Source organism: Pholcus phalangioides, unplaced genomic scaffold (assembly GCF_987345545.1).
Source record: "Pholcus phalangioides strain wild (caught in Gottingen) unplaced genomic scaffold, Ppha-v1.0 ptg000039l_1, whole genome shotgun sequence".
Lineage (NCBI taxonomy): Eukaryota > Metazoa > Arthropoda > Arachnida > Araneae > Pholcidae > Pholcus > Pholcus phalangioides.
In genome coordinates this window covers 21,202,644-21,222,059 of record NW_028301625.1, presented here as the reverse complement: position 1 = coordinate 21,222,059, position 19,416 = coordinate 21,202,644, and the positions used below count along the sequence as shown (strand labels likewise).

At 37.3% G+C, this 19,416-nt stretch overlaps 1 protein-coding gene across 2 annotated transcripts in view; it reads right to left on the bottom strand.

Annotated features, from left to right (window-relative positions):
- Positions 1-19,416, bottom strand: part of LOC149065682 (ankyrin repeat and sterile alpha motif domain-containing protein 1B-like) — a 66,013-nt gene that overhangs the window by 33,452 nt on the left and 13,145 nt on the right. For both annotated transcript variants that reach the window (XM_089253927.1, XM_089253928.1), the window contains exons 7-11: positions 18,406-18,507; positions 16,711-16,945; positions 16,168-16,433; positions 15,499-15,608; positions 14,660-15,325 (exon numbers count right to left, since the gene is read on the bottom strand). In XM_089253927.1, coding sequence (XP_089110053.1) covers positions 14,660-15,325; positions 15,499-15,608; positions 16,168-16,433; positions 16,711-16,945; positions 18,406-18,507 — 1,379 coding nt within the window. The remainder of the gene's footprint in view (positions 1-14,659; positions 15,326-15,498; positions 15,609-16,167; positions 16,434-16,710; positions 16,946-18,405; positions 18,508-19,416) is intronic.

Below are 19,416 nucleotides of genomic sequence, written 5' to 3'. Positions count from 1 at the left end.
ATTTTGTTTTCAGTTGTCTAAGCATGTTACTGTCTTGTCACTAGGATTATTTTCCCACCAGGCTGTATTTTGCCAATATATTTTTTCTTTACTTTTTATAACGTCTGCCTTTTTTTTTATCAGGCCTTCCATTTTCAGTGTCGTGAAGAAATATAATTATTTTAGTTTATTATTAGTTTAAAGAGGCTTGATACCCAGAGAAAATTACTTATGTCCTGATCAGTTTATTTTTTCAAAGAGTTCGGGTTTTATTTTTTTATACTAAGAATATTTATTTATACTATTATTTATAACATTATTGTTGGTTTCCGCTTCTGTTTTCTATGCTGATGGGTTTTTTTTCGCCGTCCGCAATGTCAGTTACAGCCTGGGCAACTTTTTGCTGGGCCGTCTGCCATGGGCGGAGAATAGGGGGGAAAGCGTCAAAGGTGAAGTCGACTGATCTAATGTATATATGAATTTACATCATTATCGTGCCCCCCCCCAGACTTCCAAGTCTATCTCCGCCTACGCCATCGGAAAAAAAAGTTGCCAAGAGGATCTGGATATACATCTGTTCCAAATTTTCTGCCACCCCCTTTGACCTCCTCTAGTTCCAGCCCTGATTATGACAATAAAATTAACATTTTATTAGCCATGCTGCATTTAATATAATTTAATGAGCGCTAATGCTCAAACAATAAATATTCAATTCATTTCATATAATTCAAGATGCTTGAATTCTAAATAAAATAAATTCAGTCTTCCACCATTAACTATTTGTAGAGTAGCCACCAACTATAAAGTAGTCGTTAAAATAGCTTTCACAGTAACTTGCCCTTTAGGAGAACAGTTCCTAATCGTTTTGAATAAAAATGCTGGAACTAAACTGATATAATCAGATTTCAAAAAAATGATCTATGAGTAAAGGGGAGAAACATTCGTATCTTTAAAGCAAGATCGACAGCAATTACATGCTTTCACCAAAATATTTCTATCTAATTTCACAAGATAAAGTATGTGTGAAATTGCGAGACTTGTTTCGATTCTTTTATTTAACACGAAACTGTGAGAAAAATCTTGCACCACCCAAGTTAAAAAAAAAAGATATGCCATGCGACAAAATATCTATTCTTCATGCATTAACAATTTTATCAACTTGCAAGTAGTAACGTGATATTAACTAGATTCTCTATAATCGTCTTAAATGAACAAAAAAAACATAAATAAATAAAAATCAAGTCAAACTATTTAAATACCTAGACCCCCCTACACTACAAAACACTTGAAAAAATCACTGTTTACAGAAAAATCACGTTTCCTCCCTCTGTTGCCAAACCAAAAATTAGTACGCCACGGGGAATAATGGGTTACCCTCCGACATCGCAACTTCAAATTTCGTCCTCAAACGAATCTAGTCGGTTTAGAAAAATTGATTAAAAAGGGGGAAAAAAATCAATTTTTTGAATTTAAAATTCAACTGCGATAGTGAAATATTTATGGGACACGAGTGTGTGTTCACAGGGTGACCATATTTCATTCAAACAAATTCGGAAAATGATATAGCCGCTACCAGAATGACCATATGACCCGCATTTTCCGGTAGTTTTGGACGTTGATATTTTTTAACTAGGCTGACCCCATTTCTTCGAGAGAAATACGGGAAATTGGGATTTCAAACACGGGGCATTCCTAATTATTGCCAAAAGTAAGCAAAGTTGCTAAATACCGCTAAAATCACGGAAAGGTTGCCAATGGCGGGAAATGGAGCACAATTGCAGCAAATCGAAGTAAAAAAAAACGATAACACACTATCACACACAGTATAATACACTCACGTGCAAAATTAAGAGAATTTGCACATTGTGTCTATTTTCACAAGTACTGAACCCATGGGCGGAGATACGGGGGGGGGCACTGCCCCCAGCGTCAAAGGTGAAGTCAACTGATCTAATGTATATATGAACTTACATCATCATCGTGCCCCGCCCCCACCGAGACTTCCAAGTCTATCTCCGCCTATGACTGAACCAAAGGTACTAATAATGCCACCGAAGAAGTATGCAAATGAAGTGTCATGCAAAAGAAGTGTCGAATACGTAAGCGTACACGTGCGTGTGAGCGGAACTGTGACAACGGAGGGGAGACAAGGGCACGAGGCGTTTTCCACGATTTGTGTGCCCGTACTTCTCGGCGACATTAGCTGTGTTTCTCGCAAGAGTTTGGTAAATTTTATAAGCTATCAGATGAATGATGAGATGGAGAATCGTCGGTAGATTGGAGGCAGGGCAATCACAAGTGCAGGTGGCTATAGAGCTCGATGTTACGCCCGTATCGTCTGCAATTTGAGGAAACAATTTCAGGACACTGGATCCATATCGAGAAAACCTGGACAAGGTCATCGAAGAGCCACAACCAATGAGGATCGATATTTGGCCCTTTCAACGCGACGCCACAGGACTGCTACAGCATCACAGCTCTCACGTGAGCTGCATGCTGCCACTGGAACTAGAGTTTCACGGTTTACTGTTGCCCGAAGACTTCATGAGAGAGGGCTTTTTGCATGGCCCCCACATGGGTGGGGCTGACGGGGCTCCAGCCCAGGGGCCCAGGACGATTCCCATTATTTTTTGCTTTTTCACACTATAAATTAACTACGGAGAGGCCCATGAAAAGTTTGGTCTAGAGGCCCGGCAAAGATCCCAACCCAGGGGCCCTGCTTCAGGATGTGAGGGCCATGGCTTTATGATAGAAGACCCGCTGTTTGCGTACCGCTAACTGCAGCACACAAGAGAGCGCGTTTAGCATGGTGCAGACATGAGCCTTGAACCAGACTTCAGTGGAGCACCGTGCTCTTCACAGATGAGTCCAGATTCAGCCTGGACACTGATTCTCGACGTACACTCATCTGGAGAGAACCTGATACCCGATATTATCCCCCCCCCCCACATCAGGGAAATGGACCACTATGGTGGTGGAGGTGTCATGGTTTGGGCAGGCATCACGTTGGATGGCCGCACACCCCTCCATGTGTTTGGCAGAGGGTCCGTGACTGCTAGGAGTTATAGAGAGGAGATCTTAGAGCCCTATGTTTGACTTTTCAGGGGCGCAGTTGGCCCTCGGTTCCTGTTCATGGACGACGACAACGGGCTCACCTGGCCAACAATTATCTGGAAAGTGAGGATATTCGGCGTATGGATTGGCTAGCCAGATCTCTTGACCAAAACCCTATAGAACATGTCTGGGACGCTCTTGGGAGAGCAATTGCACTCCATCTCGCCATCCCCCTCGGAGAACCATCCTGGAACTGAAAACTGCGTTGCTACAGGAGTGGGACCGATTGCCGCAAGGACTCCTTAACTGTCTCGCGTCCAGTATGCTGTCGCGCTGTGCGAGCTGTCTGACTCTGAGAGGGGACCGTACCCCATATTAGACTCATTTTCGGTTCAATCTAGCAACATGGATTTTGGAAATTCCTGCAATGATGAGCTTTACTGACAATCATGCGTGCGTACTATGACTTTTGGATGGTACATCTCTCTCTGTTATAACTGTGTATTCGTACCAAATTTCATTAAAATCTGTCCACTAGTTTTTCAGAAATTCGACATAATGTGCTAATTCTCTTAATTTTGCACACGAGTGTAGATAGGGTGATAAAAATGTAGGTACAAAGTTATATTTCTTTTCACCTCACCCTACCTGTTCTCTTTCACTCTTATAAGATAGATACATAATACATGAGAAAAAAAATCACTATCAGGGTATACACAAAACCAAAACGAAAAAAAAATTGTAAGGTTGTAACAAAGCTTTGGGATGATCCGTAGAGAGGAAAGAAATTAGAGTAAACTTGTTTGAATTCATTGGCGTTTGGACGCAATATTACGTCCTTTGATTGTAAAGTGGGAAAAAAAAACTGAGACGGCCACAAAGACGAGAAATACGGGACGTATGGTCACCTCAGTTTTAAAGGAATATATATTTTTTTTATTTCAGGAAACACTCGAGTTTGGAAATCACTGACGAAGATAATTTTAAAACGTAATAATATCATACTAATTCAACTAATATCATACTAATTCAACAACTCACTCCACTTTGTGGCAGCCATTTATTTTGAACACCCAGCAAATTTGCTAACTTTTAATACTTTTGGTGATAATTAAGCTGCCCATATTTCCTAACGAAAAATAAGGGAAATTCGGTTCGCATATTGTTGCCAAATTACTAGTTACGTATGACATACAACGTTCTAAAATGCAATACCACAAATAACTGTCTCAGGGCAGTAACTAGGCTGGAGCAATCGGGGCCCCGAGCCAAATGGGGGCCTAACACAAATTTACACTTATTTTACATATTTATTCCTTTTAAAGGGCCCTTCCAAGAAAATATCTGCTCCGGGGCCCCGAGAAGGTACGCTACGGCCCTGAACTGTCTTCAATCCCCAAGTTTGAGAAAATTTTCAGGATAAGTTTGTTTCTGGTTATTTAAGAATTCGGAATACTTTGTGTCTCATCAATTGATTCAAATTCATTTTTCCCCTCCAGTAAAGGAACACTTCCATATTTTTTTTATTTTTACTTTGTGCTCTGAATAAGTTTACAAAATATATAAAAAGGATTTTCGGTGGAATTCACAGGCCATGTCCACGTTATATTTAAAAAAAGAAAAATCAATGCTACTTCTCAATGTATCACTCATCTCCTTGGGTGAGAGACACTCTTAAAAGACAGAGAGAAAAAAAAAGTAGATTCCCATTTTAACGAGAGAATACCGTTATAACAAGAACTTTTGTAATCCTCCAGATAAATTTATATAGGAACAATCAGGCTGACCATATTTTTTCGAGAGAAATACGGGTAATTGGAATTTAAATACCTAACATCACCAATTATTGCCAAAAGTAAGCAAAGTTGCCAAATACTACCAAAATTATGGAAAGGTAGCCAATGGCGGGAAATGAAGCACAACTGCAAATTGCAGTGGATTGAAATAAATTCCGCGAAATAAAACGTTCACCATATTTAATAAGTGCGATCAATATTCTTATTTATATTTGTAGTGATAAAACAATTTATGATTGAAAAAATGATTTCAATCTTTGTTTTTAATAAAGAATAAAAATTCAAGCAGGATTTATACAAATACAATTTGTTAAAAAAACGGAGAAAACCGGGACATATTTGCAAAAATGTCTGGGACGGCCACAAAAACAGGAAAAGTGGGGACTGCCCTTGGAAATATGGGGGCTCTGTTTATAACGAAATTTCGATATAACTAGGGTGACCATACGTCCCGTATTTCCAGGGACAGTCCCGGTATTTTGAATTTTTCTGACCTACCCGACTTTTCGGCGAAAGTGTCTCGGTTTTTCCCGTTTTTTACGCGAAGCCTACTTACACTTTTATTCTTCATTGAAGTCAAAGATTGAAATTAATTTTCAACAATGTAATTATCAACATATTATGATAATTACAACTATAAATAAGAATATTAATCTCCCACATTTGTCTTGGTGAACGTTTTATCTCGTGGAATTCATTTTAATCCACTGCAATTTGCAATAATGCTTCATTTCCCGCCATATTTTTCCCCCCGTGATTTCAGCAATATTTGGCAACTTTGTTCAGTTTTGGCGACAATTGGCGATGTCTCGTATTATTTGGAATCCTAATTTCCCGTATTTCTCTGGAGGAAATATGGCCAGCCTAGATATAACGAAGTGATTTTTCTGATCTTTTATAATAGATCATAAGAGACTGACCATATTTGTTTGGGAAAAATATTTGTTTGGAAAAGACTAGTCAAGCGTGGTCAATACTGAGCATCTTTGCCAATGAATGTTAAAATATGCTGGATGACATGAAAAGAACATGGTTCTGTCCTGTATAATACGACATGTATGATCTTTACGGGGACCATCCTTATTTGTAGATGTTTTTTTACTGGGATCATATGCGGAACACTTTTATCCGGCTCCTCCCACACAGTATTTTAAAGCACCAGTGTGAGCATCCCTAGAATTAATTCAGAAATAAAAATCTCATAAAGACCAAGTAGAGCACTCACAGGTCTAAAACACTTCCAACGCCTTTGTATAGAAATATATAGGGTTGGGACAATCCCTTAAGAAATACAAGGTTGGGACTCCCACTTTGAGTCACCATATTTTCAATAACTTCACACCTATCACAAGGAGTGCCAGATTCTTCCCTGTCAAAGTGCACTCACACTTGGCTACTTTCGTTGGAAATAAAACAGGACATCCAGCCAATTACCATTGATTAGCTTCCATTACTAAAATTTGTGGGACCATATTTCTTAAAAAAAACATTTGGATATCACCAATTACCACTAAAGAGATTGCCGAAGCTTGGCAAAATTGCCTTTTCAGCAAAGAAAGAAATAACTCTATAATATTACTCAGATAACATGATTTACTTGTTTTTAGGGTCACAAAAGAGTTTACACCCGCTTTTAAAATGCTTGATGTCTTTGATTCATATATTACGAGGTTGAAAATTTGAAAAATGATAGTGTTCCATTTCGAAATTCTTGTAGCAATTTGATTATTCAATGCAGAGTATAAGAAAATAAAATTATGCGTATCATTACAAACCTTCAATATGCTTAATAGTTATAAATTTTAACTTAGTTCATAAAAACTGTGCTGAGGTTATGAATGTAGAGCAACAGGCACAGCCATAACATCTCTTGACCCATACATATCTTGACCCATACATATCTTTGTACCGGAGTTGCCCAGATATTTGAGAGAGAAACTTGTCATATCTTGAGTAGAGTATCTGATCATATCAGATATCATAGCTTTTTGCAGGTAAAGAATCTAGAGACTTCACACTATATTTTTTAACATAAAATGTTTTAGATGGGGCATGTTTTTACAGTTTATGTAGTCAAAGTTTATCATGAACTGTTAGTTTACAGAGAACTCAGTTTATTAAAATTAAGGAAAGTCTGAAGAATTCTGTCCATAAATATGTTTTATAGAGAGAGCAAACTCATTTGATTGCCACTCAAGATACTTTTTGCAGCAATACAAAACTTGGTAATATAAAATACATATATACAGGGTGATTATAAAAAAAACTATCCCGACATATGGGCCCCTAACTATCATACCATTCACAGAAACTGAATGAAATTTTGGCATAAGGTATTTTGATGTATGCGCTCAAGAATGATATGGAAAACAACAGTGTCACTCTAACAGTTACGGTTACAGTGAGAAAATTTCGAAAATATCAAATGGCAACACCAAGTTTTTTGTATTGGAATGTGATCTCCATTGTGAAAAACCCTAAATAGCGTTCGAACGGCACCTATAGCATGAAAATCACCGACGGTAGATAGGCTAAAAGTGAAAACAACCAATAAGGACAGAGAAGCAGCATAAAATAAAGCATTTTATTGTGTTTCACAAATTTTCCACATGACCTTGTCGAGGACTAATCAGGCTGGGATCTCAGCCGAAGAAACGGTGTGACAAATGAAACGAACATTAATGCTCTGGTGCACGGCAAAGTCCTTTTTACTTTTTCCTTGCCTAGCTCCGGGGATTTTCGTGCTACAGGTGCCATTCCAACGCTATTTAGTGTTTTTCAGTATGGTAACTTGGTGTTGCCATTTGATATTTTCGAAATTTTCTCACTGCAACCGTAACTGTTAGAGTGACACTATTGTTTTCCATATCATTCTTGAGCGCATACCTCAAAATACCTTATGCCAAAATTTCATGCAGTTTCTGTGAATGGTATGATAGTTAGGGGCCCATATGTCGTGATAGTTTTTTATAATCACCCTGTATATATTATAACTATAACTAACAGCATTATACCTTGGTTTCCCTTAATTACAAGTTTCAGAACAATTTTCTATGTGCTTAAATAATTTTTTTGGCAAATAAAATGTCTAGAAAATGCATAGTATGCAAAAAAATAGATGAAATAAATAAAATGGTTAATATTTAGGTAGGGCCAAATACTATTTTTTTCAAAGCCATGCAGTCAAATGAGAGTAATTCTGATGCCATAAATACGGTAAGGCAGCATACTATACACACGCAACATGTTCCAGCATGCATCAATTCATGGATATTTTGTAAAGGAATATTTACAAAGTGCATGTATGTCTAAGTTATGGTAGCCTTTAAAAAGTTTTCAGTTGTTCCACATACAGTCAATACACGATAACTCAAACTCTGATAGCTCAAATATCTGTGTAGGTCAAAGTTTTCACTCGGCCCAAGAACTTGTCTGTGTGTTAGTGTTAAAATTTCCCTTTAACTTGAAGTTTTTGGGAATGAGAGAAATTTAAAAAATGGCATTTAGTAATTTAGTAGGTAGTGTGGTGAGATTCGATTTGTATTTTATCTCACAGATGGCGGCACTTGTAAAGCCGACGCCATCGGATTGTCACGCGGGAAATCGGGGGAGAAGCGATCGAACCATCAAGAGCTCAACATGTCGCTCCGTAGATTTTTATTTTGTCTTATGTTTCGTGTTGTAAATAAATAATTATTTTAAGAAATTAATCAATTATCATGAATCCATCATTTTATTCAAATCACGCAACCTCATAACCCAAAGTATGGTGACCGCGGACTTCAAACAAGTTCCAGTTTCTTCACTGCATCACGAGGCAATCTACGGGCGTTTCCCGTGAGTGAACTTTCGCTTTCCGGAACTTAACATCACTTTTCCTGGATTTTCAGCATGGAAGTAAGTGCCGTTCAGGTACCACTTTTTAACCACCATGATCCAGCGCTGTGGTTTATCATGTGTGAAAGCACTTTCGCTCTCGCTGTTCCGAAACCGATAACCGAATCTGTCACAAAGTACAACTATGTTGTCGCGAATCTGCCTCCGGAAAGTGCGGCTCTTGTCAGAGACATTCTCGTTAATCCGCCGGCCACGGATCCGTATGGCTGAAATCGGAACTTATTAAACGGTCGAGCGAGTCGTCGTCCACTCAACTTCGAAAGCTCTTAACATGCGGGTCATTGGGAGATCGGAAACCATCCGACATTCTCCGCGAATTGCGACGACGAGCGGAATCGCATTCTGTCTCCGACGAATTGCTGATGGAGCTTTTTCTCCAACACCTACCGGCATCAACTCAGTCCATTCTCGCTGCTGTCACTCCACTCGTTCTCGAGAAAGCTGCTCAACTCGCCGACAAAATTCACGAAATGAACCCTCAGCATGTTGACGCAGTTGAGAAACCGCAACAGCCGGATTCCGTCGCGCAACTTCGGGACGAAGTGGCTCAGTAACGCCGCGAGTTCAAAAACGCCCTGCGTTCGCGTAGCAACTCTCGTCAACGTACCTCACGTGCGCGCAGTCCGCATCCACGATCGGAAAACTGCTGGTATCACAACAAATTCGGCAACAACGCCAAAAAGTGCGTGTCGCCGTGCAAGTTTAAAAAAAAACGAAGCGGGCGAGGAGTAATCGCGACATGCTCCTTGCCCCATCTCGTCGCCTTTTTACCATGGACAGAAATTCCAAAATTCGATTCCTGATTGACACTGGATCCGATGTTTCTATCCTTCTAGCATCACCATCACAACAACGCCGTGACGCCACTCTGAAGCTCTCTGCTGCTAATGCTTCATCCATTAGTGTTTATGGTCAAAAGAGGGTGACATTAGATTTCAATCTCCGTCGTAATTTCACTTGGACTTTCCTACTGGCAAATGTTTTCACACCCATCATTGGGGCAGACTTTCTGTTCAACTTTGATCTTGTTCCGGATCTCCGACGACGATGTTTACTGGATAGGACAACAAAACTCAATGCTGACTGTGATCTTCACATTGCTGAAGTTCACTCAATCAAACTCATCGAAGGTGACACCATCTACCACAGCCTTCTCAGCAAGTTTCCCGACATCATCAAACCAGGACAACCTGAGAAACACTCTGTCGTGCATCATATCGAGACTGTTGGTCCACCTGTGCATGCCAAACCAAGACGTCTAGCTCCTGATCGATTGAAAATCGTGAAGCAAGAATTTCAGCAGATGCTTGACCTCTGCCATTTACGACTATCGAACAGCTGCTACGCATCACCTCTGCACTTGGTCCCAAAAAAGGACAGTGATGAATGGCGTCCAGTTGGTGATTACCGAGCTTTAAATGCACAGACTGTGAAAGACCGGTACAGTGTTCCAAATGTTCTGGACTTTACATCTGAATTGCATGGTAGTGAAATCTTTTCTCACATAGATCTCATCAGGGCCTATCATCAGATTCCTATACATCCTGAAGATGTCCATAAAAGTGCTATTATCACACCGTTTGCAATTTGGCGTTTGCAACGCTGCAGCCACATTCCAAAGGTTTATTGATGAGGTCACTCGTGGACTTCCATTTGTATATGCCTTTGTTGATGACATACTGGTAGCCTCGAAATCAAGTCCAGAAGAGCACATCGAACATCTAAGGTTGTTATTCGAACGTCTGCAAATATATGGCCTCAGCATCAAGCCCTCTAATTGTGTATTTGGTGTAGCATCAATTGAATTTTTCGGTTACAAAGTTTCTGGATCTGGCATCGAGCCTTTGACAGATCATATTAATTGCATCCTGAACTTTCCTAAGCCAAACACCATCACTCAACTACGACGTTTTCTTGGTCTCTTCAACTTTTATCGTCGTTTTGTGCCCAGAGCTGCACACATCTTAGCACCTTTACACAAGTTTTTGGAGGGGATAAAAAACAAGAAGAAATCTAAAAGAGCTACTCAAACCAAGCCAGCTGATATCCTTCAGTGGACTGATCCAGCCGAGCGAGCATTCGTCGATGCGAAGCAAGCTTTAGCGGGTGCAACATTACTTCACCATCCGATTCCTGGTGCCAAGCTAAGTCTTTGGGTCGACGCCAGTGATTTAGCAGTCGGTGGTTCGCTAATGCAATCAAATGGAAAAGGATGGGAACCCATTGCATTCCTGTCCATGAAACTGACAAAGAGTCAACAGAAGTTCTCCCCTTACGACCGCGAACTGTTAGCAATGTACACTGCTGTCAAAAGATTCCGGCACATGCTAGACGGCCGTGAGTTCACAATTTTCACCGATCAGAAACCTCTTGTCTTCGCCTTCAAGCAAAATCCTGATAAATGCAGCCCACGTCAATGGCGACACCTTGACTTCATCTCGCAATTCAGCACTGATGTTCGTCATACTAAAGGTGCAGATAATGTGGTAGCTGACGCTCTTTCAAGAATAGAAATCAACTCGATTTCCAAATCACCATTACTGGATTTTGACCTTTTTGCAACTGCTCAACGAGAGGATCCTGAATTAAAACAGTTACAGCAAGACAACTCTAGTTCACTGACTTTAAGTCAATGCCAAGTCCATTTACCGCAACAGAACTGGTATGTGATGTGTCTACAGGCTCACCAAGACCATTTGTTCCAGCGAGCTTCCGCAAGACTATTTTTCATCATTTCCACAATCTTGCTCATGCAGGTGTAACATCATCTACTCAGCTAATATCTACAAGATATGTTTGGCCTAACATGAGAAGGAACATCAAAGATTGGGTAAAGTGTTGCAATGAGTGCCAATGCTCAAAGGTTCATAAGCATACCAAAACACCTTTAGGCACCTTTGCAACACCCGAAGCAAGATTTTTCTCATATTCATATCGATCTGGTTGGACCACTGCCTCCTTCAGAAGGAAAGACATACTGCTTAACAGTAATTGATCGCTACACCAGATGGCCGGAAGTCATACCTGTAGCAGACATCACAGCAGACACAGTTTGTTGTGCTTTGTTCGATGGTTGGATTTGCCGTTATGGATGTCCATCAACCATAACAACCGATCAAGGACGGCAGTTCGAATCATCACTCTTCAGAGAACTGATCAACCTGCTTGGTACTAGCAGGATTCGTACCACTGCTTACCATCCACAGGCCAATGGCATGGTCGAACGGTTCCACTGTGTCTTAAAAAGCTCATTGAAGGCACATGAGAATCCAAAGTGGACCGTCACATTGCCAGCCATCTTATTTGGTCTCAGGGCAGCCGTCAAACCGGATATCAAAGCCTCTAGTGCCGAGTTAGTTTTTGGTACATCTTTGAGATTGCCTGCAGATCTCTGCACGGATACACCCAGTCAGCTCTCATCAACATACACATACGTACAACAGTTCAGAGAGCGTATGAATAGTATCAAACCATGCAAAACATCAGCTCATGGTCAATCCAAAATTTATGTGCATCCTGAACTGCAAACATGCTCACATGTGTTTCTTCGAATTGACAAGATCACACCACCTTTGACACAACCATATGCTGGACCCCATGAAGTGATTTCTCGTAATGAGAAAAAAATCACTTTAAATGTAAATGGGAGAAAGACCTGCGTTTCACTTGACAGAGTGAAACCCGCATTTATCTTTAACGATGTCTGTGTGGAACTTGACAAAAACAAGCTTGAAGAAAAGAAAAATGACACTGTGCCAGTACAACCATATGTCACTAGGTCTGGCAGAAAAGTCAAATTCAGTCCTCGGCTGATAACCGAAATTCATTTGATTTCGAATTGTGCATCATAATATTTTTTGCATCATATAATTCTACAATTCATTGATTTTTTTTCTTTTGCATCTTGTATTTCATGCATCTTATTTACACTGTGCATCCATATATTTTTTTACGCCTTATTGAATTTTCTGTATTTAATTGTACATTTTGCATCATATTTTTTTAAGTGTATACTTATTGCACATGATTTCCTGCATCATTGTATTATGTCTTGCACATCTATTATTCTGCATCTTATGATTAATTTTTTGTATCACATTTTCATTTTGTATCTCATTTATCGTTCTCTTACCATGTTCCTTCACTGGGGGGAAACTCATGTGGTGAGATTCGATTTGTATTTTATCTCACAGATGGCGGCACTTGTAAAGCCGACGTCATTAGATTGTCACGAGGGAAATCAGGGGAGAAGCGATCGAACCATCAAGAGCTCAACATGTCGCTCCGTAGATTTTTATTTTGTCTTATGTTTCGTGTTCTAAATAAATAATTATTTTAAGAAATTAATCAATTATCCTGAATCCATCATTTTATTCAAATCACGCAACCTCATAACCCAAAGTAGAATTTGGCATTTAGCAATAGAACTCAGCATTTATCAATAGCATTTAGCATTCATCAATAGAATTTAGCAGGTTCATTTAGCAGATTCATTTGTCTGCTTGCAAAATGTGAATGACTTTCTTACAAAAGAAGAGATAAAGTCAAAAATCACTGCATTTGTTGACAGAGAATAATCTTTATACACTTAATTTATGATTTGTTTCATTTAAACAAGTAACATATATGCGTCCATTTCCATTATATACAGAATGTACACATCTCTAGTTTATTTCTAAAAATATTTTCATTCAGTAATTAAATATGGTTAAATTAGAGTAACTGATCTTTTCAAATTTCTTCATCTCCAGTATAATTATATGTTTACTGATACGATATTCCTGAACAGCACTGTTATTTTACTAAACTTTTCTTTTTCCCTACTCTCAAATCGGAATTTCTGATACATCGAACTAACGATACCTCAAAGTTTTTTATTGGCTTCTGCAAATTCGACTTATCGAGATTTGACTGTATATGGGACTTGAGTTTGCGAGGAAGAGGAGAAGAGTGTGTTGCATTGTATATTCATTAATTATTGGAGGGGCTTAGCTCCCTCACAAAATTTATTAGGGTAGGGGGGGGGGCTCAAACAGCCTCAACCCCTCATGTCCAGTGTCTATGATTGCCAGTCTTAAAAAATATATATCTGCCTGAAGTGATGCTCATTATTGACAATGAGAAACCTGTCACCAATAAAAAAAACAACTAGGGTATATATTTGTAGGTCATCCTTATGTCATTTTAAGAATTTGATCTTGAAAAAAAACCAATTCAAATTGTCAGAGGATGACTGAGCAGGCTACTACTCTCATCATCTGTAGATGATGGGAGCCAGTTAAGAGTTAATAAGGATAGGATTATAGCCATGTGGCAAGGAATAATAAAAAATCAACATCTTGCAAACAAAACGCATAGTGTGCAATCAAACAAGGCTGTTAAAGGTTTTATGAATCCAGTGACATCTCAAAATAGCTATCTTTTAGGTTTCAATACAACATGTAGGATAGTTTTCACACACATACACAATTCTAATTATTATTATTTTACTTAAAGACAGGCGTTTTCGTAAACATTTTGTACTGGTTACCTGATATTTGTATGGACGTGTACACAAAACTGCCTTAATCACTTCTTGTCTGTACCATCATAACTTTAGGTATCTCTGTATGTAAATGTCTTTATACAATCATTCTCTACATTAATCTTCAAAAGGTTTAAAAAATAAAGTAAATTTTATACAGATTTATAATTATATATTTAAATGAACTCACTCTCTAGTGAATGATTATTTTAAAAAAATCAATATATTGTTAAGTGACAATAACAAATACAAGTGAAATTAGAAGGAAGATAATGAAAGATAAAGAATAGATTTTTCAATTTTGATGGTGCAAAGATTAGAAAAATCAAACTACAGCAAACATAAATCATAGTAAAATAATATGGGAAAACTAAACCAGTGAGATGGAAAATAAGATGCATGAACTTACTTGATTGGTTGGGCAGATCTTTTCATGAATACCCGTTTCAGCAGTAGCAGGTGATGGAGGTGGAATGTCTGGTGTTGGAGGCTGTTGATAATTTGTGGGACTTGTAGGTATTTGAATAGAAGCTCGCTTTTGTTTGAGGTCCAAAAAATTTGGTTTCAAAGCATGAACATCTTTTTCTCCACAAGGCAATGGTACAACATGATCTAATGTATGTCGTGATGCATGGAGAGCAGGAGTACTTTTTGAAGGCATCAAATTATTGAAGGCATTGATTTTTCTGTGAAGATTTTCATATCTCATAGAAAATGGAATTAACTCTGAAAACTTCTGACTAGAAGGTATATCTTTCTTCCCTATCAACTTTTGCTTGGGAGTCTCAATCGCAGAGTTATTTGAACATATGATTTCATGATTTTCATATGTAGATATAATTTTGTTTTCCTGATTCATATCTACATATTGATCTGAATCATGTGTGTTAGAGAAACTTATTTGCTCATTATTATTTTTTACTTTCTCCACATTCATGCGCAATTGGTGTTGTGAACCAGATTTTGCAAGAAACAAGTATTCATAGTTATTTTTCTTAGCTTGAAAACTATTGAGATCTTTCTTTGAAGTGGATGTGTTTGGACTCACTGATTTGCGTGGTGGTTTGGCTGGGGGCTAAAAAACAAACAAATGTTCTTTTTTTATATAAAGCTGACTATAATAAAACTAATTCATAATTTAATATAGAACATTAAGAATATACAAAATAAAAAAAACTCATAAGTCATGATAGTTTAACCACTGAGAAGACTTGTGAGAATGGACCTCAGATATATTATCATACATACTTGTGGACGGCTGCTGCAGGAATATGACTGTGAAATGGCAGGCACCATTGGAATGTAGCCATCTTGTAAAGCAAGTGGATGGGAGAAGGAATATGGATCAAAGTGTTCATCTAAAATTACACATAAAATAAAAACATCGTGAACTATTAATAATAAAAAAAATCATAAAAATTATCAATGTAACACAAAGCACAGCCACTGTTTTTCCCCATGCAAATATGATGGAATGGGATTTCCAATACAAAATTCCGAACACCTTCTCCACCCATTCAGTAGCATACACAGGATTTTCTCAAGACGTGTAATTTTTTTATTTTCAAGAGTGAGGAAAATTATTAAATTATTCTTTTTAAAATTAAAACTAATGTATTTAATGCTAATGGTTTTTTTTTGCTTCCCCCTTTTCTTTTCCTTTCACATTTTTATGAAAAATACATTACAATATGAGACATTTTATGTTCCCCTTTGATGACAAGCTTTCTCCTTTTTGTGTACGTACGTATGTTTCTTTTGTTGAATAAAAAAACAAATTCATATTCATATGCATGTGTTACATCAGTGCTAGCTCATACTTTACAATTGTGTTATGGTTTTAAAACACCAACAAAAAGGCTCTTAACATTTTCAAGAATTACAGTATATTATTTATATAAGCAAAGTAAAACTTACCATTTTCAGCAGCATCTACTATGCAAATATTTTGATAGATAGAGCTTTGCTGCAATGGATCTGAGAACCGCTTCACAGTAAACAATGTTGCAGGAGGAGGAACAGCATACAACAAGGAATCCTGTTGACATGAATGGAACATAGTATTCTCATAGATGGCCATTTCTGGATCACATTTTGAAGGGCTGCAGCTGCTACAAGAGATCTGATCAAAGCTCGAATCCCTGGACTGTGACAAGGTTAGCAAAGTAGGACTGCCATTTTCTCTGAAAAACCAAAAACGTATTGAAAACTTTAAATGGTTTTATAGTCTTCATTTACAGTTAACCCTCTTTTGAGTGGAAACTATTGGGACTCGAGTGCACAATATATACTTCAGTTATTTATTCACTTATCGAGTTATGTAAAGTAGAGTGAAATTGCTTCAATAATTTTTAATCTATGTAATTTTGTATCGTTGTAAAAAAATACTTTTTCAAGTACCAGTGCAATGTTATTGTATGTGGACTCTACTGCAATATGATAAAAATATCAAAGCCTCACCCAGGTAAAGAATTTGGGATAGACTTATTGAGCACTTTTGGAGGTGGTGGAATTTCATATATATCATCATCAGGAGACGGGGAACAAAACTGCTGAGGAGGTGAAATATCAGAAAGGCTGCATTTGTCAGGAATAAGAGAGACCATGGGAGAACCAGTAACAAAACCACATGGTGGCATGATAGCAGAAACAGAATCATTGCTGTCTGTATCCAACTTGATTAATGTCACACGATCTAGAAAGCAAATAAATATTTCATAGAAAAAAATTTAATAGATATGTTTTAAGTTCACTTACACATAATACGACAGCAATTAGAATATGAAGTTCTATGAAAATAAAGTTTAGTCACAGAAGAAAAACTACATTAATACCTAAAAGAAAGAAGACTGAGCATATTTTTGGATAAGAAAAATTTTGTATATGAGTGAATATTTTCTTAGAGATGCTAAAGAGGGCGATTAAAGTTTATAAATACCTTAGTCAGTTTGTTGCATCAAACTGAAAATATTAAGGGGCAGAAACTTCACAATAGTCATGATTCATCTGGTAAGATGTGTTGGTTCATTATTAACTATATGACTTTTTCTTGTCAATTTTTTTTTTATTTTAAAAACAATGCCACTGCTGGAAAATGTGTGGTGGAACAATTTTGTAAATATTTCACTACACCAAAACCACATTTTGATTTTTATAATAAACTGGAAAGACATTTTCCTCGCTGTACACAATTTTACCTTCCTCTCAGTCCACAAGTATGAGTATCTTTGCCTATACAATTGTAAAAAATCACTTTGTATGTTCTGGATGTGGAAGATTTCTACTGTAAGGTTCCAAATTTATGTCTGACACATAACATGTACCAGAAACCAAATATTCCTCGTTTTGAACAGTCATTTTCTTGGCAGTGGATGTTCCACAAACATTTCTATCCCCTACCTCTGTACATACTACTATTTTGAGCACATTAACACTATATGATATTCTAATTATTTTTTTAACAGGTTCTATTCACATTGATTCAGCACCTTTATCAATTATTTGAGAATTTATACTTTCTCCTTCAAAAATTTAGTTTTCCCTGTTTTTGCAATAATTGGAACAGTTATGTTTCAATACAGCAACTAGCATGTTTGTTCACTCATGCAACCCTGATCTGTTAACTCCTGTGACATTTCTCACCAACACAGGTTTTGTTATAGTTTTTCTTCTTTTTAGCGAGTGCCAGCACTGCCACCACAACAGGCATTCAGAAAATAGCCTCATGTTAGGTACACAATGCAAACATGGAACTCCAATTCATTACAAGTTCCTCAGAGGAATGTTCACAGGGTGAATGTGCGGTTTAGCAATAGTAGGCAGTGTGTGACTGCTGTAAAAAAAGAGGCCCAAAGCAGCTGTAGAAAATGGCTAAACTTTGGTTGAAAACTTGAATGAAAAAACTTGGAGCAATTCCCTACTGACACCGTAGAAAGAACTTTCATAACAAATCATGTGCCATTCTCTTAGTATAAATCATTATATATTTGGATACCTTTAACTCGGTCACACTGTATTATGTAACAGTATTTGACGCATCATAGTTACAATTAATATGACAAAATTTTTTGTCATATTAACAAAGAGAAAATTTCAAATTTTTAGTTTGGAGTAGCATAAATATTTGAAGCAATTTCTATTTTCACATAAATGTACCTCGAATTACATCTTCAATTTGTCTTGCATTTGCTGTATTTAAATCTTGCAAAATGTCAAAAACAGTTCGTCTCCTGGAATTTACTAGATTTACATCCACGCCTACCAAAGACAAACAAAAAATATTGTTTAAAGACACACAATGTAAAATAAATACTTTCCGCCACAAATATGTTTGCAATAATAAAATACAAAAATGTGAGTTTATATGATTGCCAGGAATATTTTCAGTACATATTATTCTGTATTTACACTGCACAAAATCAAAATCTTTCAAACCACACCTTTTACAATAAGAAAGCTAAAATATAATGCAAACTTGAGAATTACCCAATGAAAAAAGTTTATCAATAACTTTTCTTGGGCTTACAGTAAGTATGATAAAGTGAAAATCATCTTTAAATATTTTAAATTCTTATAATATTCTAATTTTACCACTCGGTTCAAAAGTGAAATGTGGGTCATTCAAACCAAAATGAGCAACAAAGTACTTTTCATAGTTTAAAGACATGCTACATTTATTTGACCATGCTGCAATCACATTCAAATCAGTCTGGAGTACTCCTATCTCTTAGATTTCTGACAACACTAATTAATTTCATGCCATCAACAAATTTGCAAACAATCCCACCAGTATGTTCTATCTAATTCAATAATCTACCCACAATTCTAACCTCACACAAATGCTTCAAGTGTAATTTACCATGCTGATCAAATGCTTTTTGAAAATTTGGGTAAACAACCTCCATATTTTTGCCTTTCCCTAAAGATTCAACCACATGATCGTAAAAGCAAAGTAGGTTGGTTACACATGACATTTTTGAACACCATCCACTTAACCAGTTGTCATCTAACGAATATTCATAGTATTTTTGAAGAGTTTGTTAATCCAATGGGCAATAATAATTGAAGACAATTTCTCTACCAACGTTCTTGAAATCAGATATAATATATATATATTTTTTTTTCATATCCCAAAAAGATGCAAATTAACTGTAATCATGTTGACAT